The sequence below is a fragment of the Ceratotherium simum genome, chromosome 1 (assembly GCF_057802395.1).
Source record: "Ceratotherium simum simum isolate JZ-2026a chromosome 1, ASM5780239v1, whole genome shotgun sequence".
Taxonomy (NCBI): Eukaryota; Metazoa; Chordata; class Mammalia; order Perissodactyla; family Rhinocerotidae; genus Ceratotherium; species Ceratotherium simum.
This window is the reverse complement of record NC_141900.1, coordinates 33,497,665-33,510,640: the sequence shown is the minus strand read 5'-3', so window position 1 is coordinate 33,510,640 and position 12,976 is coordinate 33,497,665. Positions and strand designations below refer to the sequence as shown.

General features: G+C 35.1%; 1 protein-coding gene across 18 annotated transcripts in view; it reads right to left on the bottom strand.

Moving 5' to 3' along the window:
* ADAM22 (ADAM metallopeptidase domain 22) overlaps window positions 1-12,976 on the bottom strand; it is a 215,335-nt gene that overhangs the window by 55,223 nt on the left and 147,136 nt on the right. For 9 of the 18 annotated variants that reach the window (XR_015556176.1, XM_087448379.1, XM_087448555.1 and 6 more), the window contains exons 9-14: window positions 9,772-9,846; window positions 7,966-8,037; window positions 6,949-7,115; window positions 5,363-5,495; window positions 3,755-3,845; window positions 2,427-2,478 (exon numbers count right to left, since the gene is read on the bottom strand). Coding sequence is in view for 17 of the 18 variants with exons in the window: in XM_087448379.1 (XP_087304505.1) it covers window positions 2,427-2,478; window positions 3,755-3,845; window positions 5,363-5,495; window positions 6,949-7,115; window positions 7,966-8,037; window positions 9,772-9,846 (590 nt within the window). In the remaining variant the exon portion in view is untranslated. The remainder of the gene's footprint in view (window positions 1-2,426; window positions 2,479-3,754; window positions 3,846-5,362; window positions 5,496-6,948; window positions 7,116-7,965; window positions 8,038-9,771; window positions 9,847-12,976) is intronic. The other 9 variants (XM_087449046.1, XM_087449093.1, XM_087449186.1 and 6 more) reach the window with 1 other exon arrangement.

Here is a 12,976-nt window from a genome sequence, read left to right as displayed (position 1 = left end):
TGTTTTATGTAAAGAGCTTTTCTCTTGCATGCATCTATGTGATGTAAGAAGAGTTCCAATGCAAAGAGCTATACATATCTGAGTGTCATCATTTGATTTTGCTACAGGTTATGCGTAGTGCTAGGCAGATTGTCTATAAAATTTTATTTTTAATAGTTAATCAGAATAGTCAATTATAATACACAACATAGCTTTTAAAAGACAATAACCTCTAGCACAGAATTTAGTAATTGTTAGAAAATTGCATCTACAGAAAAGGACTTTTATCATTTCCTTTTACTACTAAGCAGAAAGTCCAAAGATATTTTGAAAAATATTTTAAACACGTGTTTGCATGTACATTCCCCCCATCATTTATTTTCCTTGTCATACATATCTTGGGAGTTCAAAATTCAAACATAATCAATAAATATTTATTGAAAATCAAGTCTGTACAAGATATTATGGTGTGAGGTCTGACAAAAATATAATTAGCGTAAGATGTAATCCTCAAAAATTTACAACTAATTGGTGAGGGGAAGCATAAGGAAACACAGAATTAAATTATAATGCAGGAGTTAAAAACTATAATAAGTTTCAAATGGATAGAAATGTGGTTAGATAGAGAAAACTGAGAATTCCAGATGAAGAGAATTTATTGAAGAAATCAAAAGAGGCTGGAAATCCACGTACAATTATGGTGAGCAAATTTTTAAGAAGCTGAAAATCCATGTAGGATTATGGTTAGCAAATTAAAAAAGCTGGAAACCCAAGTACAATTCTAGTAAGCAAACAGATCATGAATAGTAGTGGAAAATGAGATTTGCAAATGAGAATAAAGAAAGATTATGGACATCTAAATACTGGAGGAAGGAATCTGAACCTTATTCTTTAAACAATAGAGACTCACAAAAGTTCTGAGCAGGAAAATGACATGATCTGTGTGTGACACATGAATCCACATGCATTAAGAGGATGGAGAGGGCTGGCCCCGTGGCTTAGTGGTTGGGTGCGCACCCTCCGCTGCTGGCAGCCCGGGTTCGGATCCCGGGCGCGCACCGATGCACCACTTCTCCGGCCATGCTGAGGCAGTGTCCCACATACAGCAACTAGAAGGATGTGCAACTATGACATACAACTATCTACTGAGGCTTTGGGGAAAAAAAAGGAGGAGGATTGGCAATAGATGCTAGCTCAGAGCCGGTCTTCCTCAGCAAAAAAAGAGGAGGATTAGCATGGATGTTAGCTCAGGGCTGATCTTCCTCACAAAAAAAAAAAAAGAGAGAGAAGGATGGAGAAATTGTGCGGTATACATTCAATGAAGAGGAGCTATATATTATCAGCATCATGGAATCTCACAAAGATAAAGTTGACCAAAATAAGCAAGTCATAGAAGACATACATATAGTATGACGCCTTTCATATAAATTGAAAACATGCAAAGCAATGTTATGTATTACCTCAACACACACAAATATACTCAATAAAAGTATAAAAAAAGGACTTGTGAATGATAGGAACCAAATTCAAGATGGTGGTTACCTTCACTGGGGCTGGGGACCAATGACAGAGAACGCAAAGAAGATTTAACTACGTAGGCAGTGTTTCATTTTTTTAAGCTAGGTGATGTATACAAATGTTCACTCTTTTATTCTGTATACCTTTTCAATTATGATGGAAGTGGTGTTCAGGATCGGAGAGAGAGAATCTGAAACCTGCCTGAGTATCTGGAATGTCACTGAAATAATAAGAGCACAAGATGATAAAAGCTTAAAATAAGGGGGTAGTGATGAGCTTGGCATGAAAGGAATGGTTGTAAAATTTATTTAGAAAGAGTAAAAGAGAGGTGCCAGATACTGTGTGAAGGGTAAGACAGTATAAACATGAAACCTTTTCTCAAAAGAGCAGATTGTGCACATCACTTCTTACTCCTTGTTCAGTGACATACCATTGGTAGCTTGGAATCAGCCATTGTGGGAGTATTTACACCACAGGCTTCTACCTACGGGAGAAGGTTGCTAGAAATCTGAGAAAGCTACAAATCGAGGCTCTTTTCTTGTTTTGTTTTTTTTTTTCCAGAGTCAGCTTACCAGCACAAGACTGTTTATAACCCGTTTAATAAGAATTAAAGAAGATAAAAGGAAAGGGAATTAGTAGGTAAGCCATCAAGAACAAAGTTCTTCCTCATTTCTTACATTTCTAGCCTAGATTCAAGGCTAAAAAAGTCTTTGATCTACTAGCTTAATTGACATCGATTGTTTTCATAAATAAGAGACTATTTTGTGAAAATATTTTACATACGAAGCCATTGAGAAAATCTACTTCGGATTTTCTCGTCAATGCCTGTGATGAGCTTCCACGCACTAAGTTCTTGAGTGTCATACTCCTAAGACAACAGCACAGCACGGAAAAGAAAAGTGAGTTATTTTCAAAAAGAAGTGGCTCACCCGGTGTCTCCCATTATGCATCCAGACCATGTGTCCTCACATTTACACTCGCCTAAGAGAAAATGAATACATACACGTTTTTACAAAGTGAAAACAGGTGTGTTAGAATGGTTCCTCTTTTAAAAAGTATATCTTCACTTTATTCCTTATATACTTTTAAAAAAGTAATACCTGCTTTATAATCTTCCTTATATTTTAAATTTTCTATGCAATGCATTACAACAAAAATCTACTTTGACCCTATCAAGATTATTTAATTTTTACTAAAATAAAATCTTTCAATATTTTAACAAGTGGACATATTTTTAAAGCATTCCCTTAAAATGGCTTAACAAATACCAATGAAATAGTGACACGCCATTATAGAATTCTGGTTTCATCGGCCTTTATGGGAATTCTTACAATTTCTTGTCCATTTTTAAAACCTCTGCACCAAGGCCGGGGGTAGAAGGTATAGTATATTGGTTAAGCAGAAGGGCTTCAGAATCAGAAATACCCAGGTTCAAAACCTGGGCTTGCCATTTAATATATATGTCATCTTGGAGGCATTACCCTTTTAAGATCCATTCACCTTATCTATAAAGTAGGGCTAGTAATGAGTATCTTGCAGGATTATCTTGAGGATTAAATAACTATCTAGATATAGATAATACTGGCATTCAATTATCTGTCCCATTATAAATAGGACATATATATTCCATATAATGGGTACTCCATAAATGGTAATAACCATTACTAATGTAAACAATAATATTTATAATATTTGTTATTAAAGTAATAAAATAAACATGGTTATAATCAACTTACTCCCAACACAATTTTTGACCATTCCTGGTGAAGTAACTTTACCCATTTGGGAAAACATAGTCTTCATAGATGCTAAACCTAGCATATTTTACTAGGTCCATATTTTACTAAGCCTTTTATCAGGTGTCATCCTGGCAGGCAAGTTCTACCTCTGTGGCCATACTAAGAGATGTTTTAAATAAACCATAATATAACAGTATGCCTCAAACCTATATGCTAGGATTCTCTATGAGACGATTTAATATTACCAAACTGAGCTTATTTGTCCTTTTTTAGGTTAAATTCAACTATGAATTTATCATAGCTTTAAATGTTTATTAAACATGGAGAACTTTTCATCTGTAATGTAAACATTACATTGTATTACTTTTGAAAAAATATTTTGTGACCTGGCTATTTATCTTACACTATCACCCAAACTCTTTTGATCAAGCAACTGAATTAAAGAATCTCATTCTCCCAAATATTTTACAGATAGTCTATCTTAAATACAACCAAACCACACGCGTATTTAAACTTACCACTTGCTAACTTTCTTTTGTCTGAGATAATACCAATATTATGGGCTAATGACTGGGCAAGTGTAACTGCCATTAAATCAGTTTTCCCAAACTGAAAAACAAAAGCAAAAATAAAATACGTGTAAATGCAAATTATCCTTTACGATGGGCCAGAAAAAAAAGTGACAATATAATCGAAAATAAGTAATTTCTAAGCATTTTTTTAGCAGAGGTTAAACAGATAATAGCTAGTGTTGAACTATTAAGCATTTGGGAAGAAGTGGTAAGAAATAAATGCATGTTTGATTAAGTCTTAAAGGGAAGACTAAAAGCCAGGGAAACGTCAACTTTTGGGTTTGGAAACTTAAATCTAATTCTGAGTCCAAATTTCACCAGTGATATTCCTGAGAAACTTGATACTTGTATATAATTAAACCAGTCTTTTGGATAATACAAAATAAAAATAAATTATCTGGAACTCTTTCATCTTTGTGTGTCCACTTGCACTCCTAAAATTTCCCCCAAGTTGAATACATGTGGCTTCAGAAAACAAATGGTATGAGTAACAGGAAGTGGTGATGATCTTTGGCCAAAAGAAATTTGAGAAGATCTAAGGATATTTTTTTCATATAGCCTCCCAAAGATTCAAGTATTTTTTTTTTTTCAACTATTTCTATCAGGTTTAGTGCCTTAAGGGTAGAAGGAACCCTTTGGAAAACCTAGTCTATTGTTTTTCTCCAAAAATTTGTCAAATATTGACGAAGAAAGAAAATCTCCAATTGGGTGTTAGGCAGTGAGCCAATGCTTCAGGTAACTACTCAATTTTCCGGAAAATCAGTCAAAGTGATAAACAGGGCCTATTTACAATGATGGTAAAAGTCAAGACCAGCCCTGGTGGTCTAGTGGTTAAGATTCAGTGCTCTCACCACCCTGGCCTGGGTTCATTTCCCAGTCAAGAAACCACACCACCCATCTTTTGGCTGCTGTGATGCTGAAAGCTATGCTGCCGGTATTTCAAATACCAGCAGGGTCACCCCTGGTGGACAGGTTTCAATGGAGCTTCCAGACTAAGACAGATTAGGAAGAAGCACCTGGCCATGACTTCCAGAAAAATTGGCCATGAAAACCCTATGATAGGGGCCGGCCCCATGGCTTAGCGGTTAAGTGCGCGCGCTCCGCTACTGGCGGCCCGGGTTCAGATCCCAGGTGCGCACTGACGCACCGCTTCTCCGGCCATGCTGAGGCCGCATCCCACATACAGCAACTAGAAGGATGTGCACCTATGACATACAACTATCTACTGGGGCTTTGGGGGAAAAAAAGGAGGCGGATTGGCAATAGAGGTTAGCTCAGAGCCGGTCTTCCTCAGCAAAAAGACGACGATTAGCATAGATGTTAGCTCAGAGCTGATCTTCCTCACAAAAAAAAAAACCCTGTGACAGCAGGTCGCTAGGAGTCAGAATTGACTCAATTACTCTAAGTAGAACATAAACAGAATTATCAGATAGTATCTTCCATTATTTCTGTCACTGGTCATTTACAGTAACCATACTGGTTGTTAATAACACAACCTAACATTTGGAAAACATGGAATACTGAGAAGTTATCTCTTAAAAATATTAGGAAAACCTTTTCAGCTGTCATGCCACTTTGTACTGTACAGATGTTCACACCTACTTCATTCACGCCGCCTCCCTGCAGCAACGAGCAAATCCCACCAACATAAGCTGCCCCGCTCCGGCTACTCTCAAATTGACTCCCCCTTTTAGAAAAGGAAATGAAAAATGCTTACTGCTCACAGTTCACATATCATAGCACCTCTCATTATTAATTTACTGCATTTATTTCCTCATTGCACATAACACTTCTGTACTATATATTCCTGAGGTAAAGGAGGAATATGAAAATTGTTTACACACATAACCAAAGGAAAAGGTTTCTGAGGGATGTTTCCCCACATGATCAATAAATATCTTAAATAGAACTATACCTATTAAAAAAATTACTAATATGATGGACTCAGAGAAGCATACAAAAATCACTTCTGTGGTATTTCTGCCAAAAATGCATGACTTGAATCTCATAATGAGAAAACACCAGACATTTCCACAATGAGCAACATTCTATAAAATAACTGGCCTATACTCTTCAAAAATGGTCACCTCAAAATAGACAAAGAAAGGCTGAGGAAATCTTTCAGATTAAAGGGGACCAAAGAGACATGACAATTAAATGTAATGTGTGATCCTGGATCGGGGGGCGGGCGATGTGTGGAGAATTAGCTATAAAAGACATTATTGAAACAATTAGTGAAATTTGAATATAGACTGTAGATTAGATAAAAGTATTATACAAATGTTAAATTTTCTGGTTTTAATAATTTACTATGATTACATAAGAAAATGTCTTCAGTCTTTATTAATAAAGGCCCAGCAGGTAAATGTCTCCAACTTACTCTCAAATGGTTCAGGAAAAAAAATTTGATAGATAGATGAATGGATGAAAGGAAGAAAGAAAGGAAAGGACAGAAAAAGGATAAAAGGAAAAAACTCATAAAACAAATGGGACAAAATGTAAACAACTGATGAATCTGGGTAAAGGGCATAGAGCATTTTCTTGTAGGATTCTTGCAAGCTTTCTGTAAATTTGAAATTATGTAAAAATAAAGTTACCCAAAAGATACACTCTTTTACTTCCATTTATAATTTTCTTCAACAGCTCTGACTTCAGATGATTGGTTTTTAAAATGCTACTATATATAACTTGCTATTACATCAAATATGCATGTTACAAAAAAAAACCTAAAAGAGTGAGAAAAAATAAAAAATAAACTCCAGAAATACCAAGCTCTCACCTTAAAGCAAAAACAAAGATAAAATTAACATTTAAAAAATAGCAACTTTAAAGAATATAATTAATCTGTTGTTAAGAATACTCTTTATGAGTATTAACTGTACTTTTATTCAGTAAATGCTCTGATTAAATCTCTTGAAAAATTAAATGAAATATACATGCAAAATAAAATAAATCAAAATTAAACCTCAAATTTTCATGACATTTTCAAACAATTTATACTTTAAAACTTCTTCCAAATCTATCTTCCATGTCAAATCCTAATTGCATTATGTAGTAGGAAGGATACATCTCAGTCACAAGTAATAGAGCATTCAACACGGAACTAAAAAAAGTAATAAATCATTACAAAAGTTACGTACGAAAAAAGGTGAACCGCATCACTTTTCTCTTTGATAAAATCCCTCCTGTATTTCATAAACTCACGTAGGGTGATCAATGGATTTTCAGATATGGCAAACTTGTTGTCAGCCGCCCAGGTTTCCATGGCAACCAATACTATCCTTGTCTTAAGTTGGTCTTTATAAATCTAGTATATTAACAAAATGAACACGCCAGCTGTACATGTGGTAAAATCAGATGATTTATGAACAGGATTACAAAGCTCCTTTTATGGAAACTCCTTGAGTTTTAGTTAAATGTAAGAAACTTTACTATTTTTAAGAGAGAGAATTATTTTTAATTTACATGCATTTTTCTTAGCAGAGAATCAAAGCAGTAAACAGTACCAAGTAGTACTCAAAGAACAGCACTAGTTAGAAACGAAAGGTCACTTTTTGACAAACACTTTCACCCTTATTCAAGGCTCCCCTAAGTCCATTTTCTGACACCCTAGACAAAGAATTCATGCATTCTTGAGTTCCCCTAGCAAAAAGTGGAACAATGAAGACTCTCCAAAGAAATAATTTCTATACAACCTGACTGGCCCCGATTAAACTCATAGAGAAGATATTGGCACTGCCTTATCGAGGGAAGATTTGAAAGTAGGCACTGTAGAATTATTTAGTTGCATCATTCCCATAGCACTAGGTGCTTTTTTGAAAAAGGCACAGCTGTTATACTGCTTTTCCATTGTTAGACATACACTGTGAATATCTTTGTTAGGGACTATGACTCAACCTTTTCTTTTCCAATGTGAAAAATTCAGGAAGGAATTCCAGGCATAAATCTGTGGGTAACTTTGACCACTTCCTTTTATCATCTTCCCAGTCAGAGATCAAAGTCAATAAAGTCAACTGCAAGGTTACCAGGGACTTATGGGACACCCTGGCTAAAGTTCACTTCAGAGTAGTGAAAATATAAAAACCCTATTATCCATTCTATTAGCAATCAGGAGATAAAATTCCTCTCTGGCAACATTGAATCGGGTTGATACTTACTAAATCCGCCATGTTCACCACAGATTTCGCATACGTATTGGTGTGTACAACTGAAAGCCGATGTTTTTTAAACTGAAAGCAAAAGAAAACAAGTGGAGGGCTTTCAAAGTCATCAGCAAATAATCACCTCAGCTGAGAAAACATGAAAGATCTCCAAGGCTTTCTGTAAAAATTGTCCAAGTTGAGGTCTTTATATGCTATGTAATCTGAGGCAAGGCTCTTAAAGCTTTGAGGCCTCAGTTTACTCATCTGCAAGATGAAATAAAAAATACCTATTCCATTTATTTTACAAGTTTATTTTTATCACGTGATTTTTATTCAAAAATGATAAAATGATAACAAGGTTAAAACACATGAAAGTTGTCTATGAATTGCAAGACATACAAATACAAGTAGGGTCAAAGCCAGAAAAAGTGAATCTAAATACTACTAAAAGTATAAAAATTTGTAAGTTCTACAAAACTTGTTCATTAAGAGGAAGAAAGCCCTAAGGGTCACAAAGAGGTGGCTTATAAGGCTAGATGTGGACCACATATATCTTTTGTTTGGCCTCAATGCTGTTTTAAAAATCAGGAAATATCATATAAAACCTAGTTTGTAGCTTCATTTAAAATTAGCATTCCCACATGGTAATAATTGGCAAGCACTGAGAAGCAGCTGCTCCCATGAGACAGGCCATGTGACTTCTCTTTTGCCACAGGCCTCACCCGTCCCTATTGTTTTATACCTGGCTCACTTCCTTTGTGTTTTATACCTGGCTCACTTCACTTGTGTTATCTGCCTACAGGTAGATGTCTACAGACATCTGAATTTGTGATATCCTAAACTGTCCAAAATATATGTCCTTGCAACTTATTTTTATTTTGTAAAAATCTCAGGGAATAGTAACATTCACTGAATTTGAATAGGTAAAAGACAAAACTTAGTCCTAGCCCGAACAAGAAAGAAGCACTCAATCTGGATTGTATTATTATTATTATTATTATTATTATCAACATTAAACATTAAAATTGGTATTATTTGTTTAATCATATGTAAATAAATGACATATTTTCCATCAAATAAATCATTCAAAGTAAATTAAAATGTATTGCACCTGAAATTAAATAAAATTCAGCAGTGTTCATCACTGAACATTTTTAGTTTAAAACTGTGGTTACATGGAACAATTAGCATTATAACTCATGCTGTGCTGTGAATGTAACCACCCTGACTGCAACATGCCCATGAATTGAATATACAACATGCCCATGAATTGAATATATTCCTGAATTGAACATAACAAACAACTGACTCAATAAAAAAGAAGTTTTGCTTGGTTCTTAACCTAAAAATCTTCACTGCTTTGCTATATAAGCTTTTCCATACCGTTTACTGCATAGTAAGACAGAAATAGAAAAATTGCTTTTCTTTTATTAGAATAAACCCATACACTGCAAACTACAGTGTCACGTTTTGGTGCCTCACTTACTTTTTCAATATAAAATAGAAGTTTCTAATTTTTTTAAACTTTGCCATTTTAGTAAGAGGAGATATTAGGCCCTATATTAATCAAGTAAATCCAAAGAGTTGACATTATGAGTCACAGAAATATTTTCAGAACCTCACAAAATACTGTTAATTACTTCCACCCCAGAGTGTTTCCTACTTGCAGGTTGTTGCTGGGTAACAAATATGTGCGGTTACATAAATACCTCCTCCAGGTTGCAACTTTATGGGCTTCTTTCTTCTAAATATATTTCTGCCCCCGCCAGTTTTACCCTAGGCATGGACAAGTTCCAACAACAAAAACTCAGCAAATCCTACCATGAGATGGTCGTTCACAATCATCAGTTCAATGTATTTGGTTTCCTCCTCTACGTTACGAGGATGTCGTCGAAGCTGCAATATAATATAGGAAATAGCACCTAAATAAGCCCTCTGAACTTGGCTGTGTAAGGCTAAAAAATATGTTATACATTAGATCCTCAGACCTTATTTATCTTATAACTGGAAGTCTGTACCCTTTTACCACCTCTCCCTATTTTCCCCACCCACCTCTAGCCTCTGGCAACCACTTTTATACTCTCTGTTTCTGAGTTTGACTTTTTTTTTTTTTAGATTCCACATCTAAGTGATGGCATGCAGTATTTGTTTTTCTCTATCTGGCTTACTTCACTTAGCATAATGCCCTCTAGGTTCATCCATGGTGTCACAAATGACAGGATTTCCTTCTTTTTTTAAGGCTAAATAATATTCCATTGTCTATATACCATATTTTCTTGACCATTTGTCCATTGATGGATACTTACATTGATAACACTGTATTGTATAACTGAAATTTGCCGAGAGAACAGAACTTCAATGGTCTCACCACAAAAAAAAATAAATAAATAAATATGTGAGGTGATGGACGTGTTTATGAAGTCCATGGGGGGAATCCTCTCACAATGTATGCGTGTATCAAATCATCCCGTTGTATACTTTAAATATCTTACAATTTTATTTGTCAATTATACCTCAATAAAGCTGAAAAAAATTTAAAAATAAAAAAGTAAACTAAAAAATATGGGAGAAATGAAACAAAATTTCCCCTTTTATTCATTTGGTATTTATTTTTTCATTTTCATCAATTTACTTAGTTTTTGAGTAAGTAATAAACGTACATGGTTCAAGAATTCTGTTACAGAATTATAAAAAGGTATAGGATGCAAGTCTTCCTCTCACCTCTGTCCCCCATCTACCTAGTTTACCTTTTCCTCCACAATGGGTACACCACAATTACTGGTTTCTTCCAGATATATTTATGCATATAAAATCAAATACGACGTATATTTGATTTTGTACTTCCATTTAATTCACTCTCTTTTGCATGAGGCCATTTTCATTTAACAATCTATCTTGGAGATGGTAACAAATGGTTTAAGCCATTTCTGAGAGGTCTGTAGGGAGTGGGTGATTGGCACTTTTATTCTATAATCCCCAAATGTGGGATTGAGACACGCCCTTTCCTCTGGTAGGGTTCAGGGGATTCCCCCAAATGATACAGGAGCTTTGTTAGGACAGTTTTGAGAGCTCGGAGGCAGCCTTGGGTTATCTACTGCAACTATATATGTCTATTCAACAACAAATTTTCTCCGCCTTCCATATCATGATCAATGAATGTTAATGGAAAGAGCCACTAAGGCAGCAACATCCCTTTGTTCTTGGCAGTTAGTCTATAATACAATCTTTAACAAGATCTGTAAAATTAACTTTTTCCTTTATGTCATGCTTCGATATACATTTTTTCAGTAAATCTTTTGTTCATTTGCCCAAGGGCCATTTTTGTGATGAGGGTATACAATCAAACCTAAATCAATACATGAATGTCTATTTTGAGTACTGCCTTTAAAACAAACTAAAAAATTTCTACCACGTGGATTTTGTTTCATTGTTTCCAAAATTAAAAAAAAAATTTTTTTCAAAATTCCTTATAACACCAAGTTGACAGAGAATAATAGACTATAATTCTGGATTTGAAAACCAAAAAGTAATATAACTGCATCCAATGACAAGAGTCTCTTAAAAAATTGATGTTTTTAGGAAGACAGTATCTGCTTTGTTAATTGTGGGAGAGATCTGAGCCTTACCAGTTAATACAGTAAACTTTCTAACGAATTTCAACATTGTCTTAACATCACAGAGCTGCCATATTGGCCACACAGTTTTATAACACCTCACCTCCATAAGGCCACAGTTCTCTCAGAAAGAGAAATCAAGAGTTTGTCTGCTTAGTAAATGACTGCATGTTGCAGATGTTAATGAAGAACTTCAAGGAATGTGTCAAAAGAAAGTTATCCTATTCTCGCATCTCACAATTCACGAAAATAAATACTGTTTCAAATTAAATCCTGATGGCAATTATTTTTATCCATTTAACTGGATATATCTATCTATATTCACAAACTACATAAAGCAGATGGTAGTAATTCATGGAACACAAGGGCTTCTGAGAGGCCGTATATAAAGCATATGTGGTTATAAAGCACTTCTCTGAGACCAGACTTCCTAGCTCAGAATCCCAGCTCCACCACTGGGTAACCCTATATGACTGTGGGCAAGTTTCTTAAACTTCTTATGCTTCAATGCCCTTATCAGTAAAATGAGGATAATAATAGTACCTTCCTCATAAAATTGTTATGAGAATTAAATCTGTTAATACAATTAAAATTCTTAGAACAGGGCCAGGCACATAGTAACTGCTTAATAAAATTCAGCAATAATTATTCACATTAGAAATCTGTCTGTACACATATTTTATTTCATACTTACACAACATATTTTAAAAGGAAAATACCTGGTTCCTTCAACTGCTTGATCTTACTAGAGATCAACTTCCCTCAGCCTGTGTTTTTATGCTACACACACACACTCACACCAACCACCACCACAATGGTGATGATATGTTAATTCTGAGGACCAGAGTTCTTATTTTGTCTACACCATTTCCCAGCTCTATGATTCTGGGCAGGTCATTTTCACATTTCAGAGCCATCCTTTTGTTTTTCCTGTGAAAGGGGAATAAAGAGTACCTACTTCATGTGGTTTAAAGCACTGTATGAACAGTTGTTATCATTATTACTAAATCCAAGATCCATCGAACATCCTGACTTTATATCCCAGACTCCAAAGTAGCTCAAGTATGAGAATAGCATTTTGTGGCTTCAAAACCTGATGGATTCACTCTTAAGGGAGTATCTTTAAGGGGATAAATACAAGGATATATACCATACAAGTAGACTCCATGATGTGGTTGCATACCCAGGCAAGGAAAGAGGCCAATGGTAGAAAGAATCTGATATGCCAGAGCAGAGGCTCCATAATCCATCTATATGATGAATAACCATATTATCACCACTATATTGAGTCCTTTTTTAGTCTATGAAATAATATGGCCCCATCTGCATTGTTCCTACAAATCCATCACCATTACTGTTTTCCATACCCTGACAAACACCTGAACTAGTACTTATCCTCTCACAGACTTCAT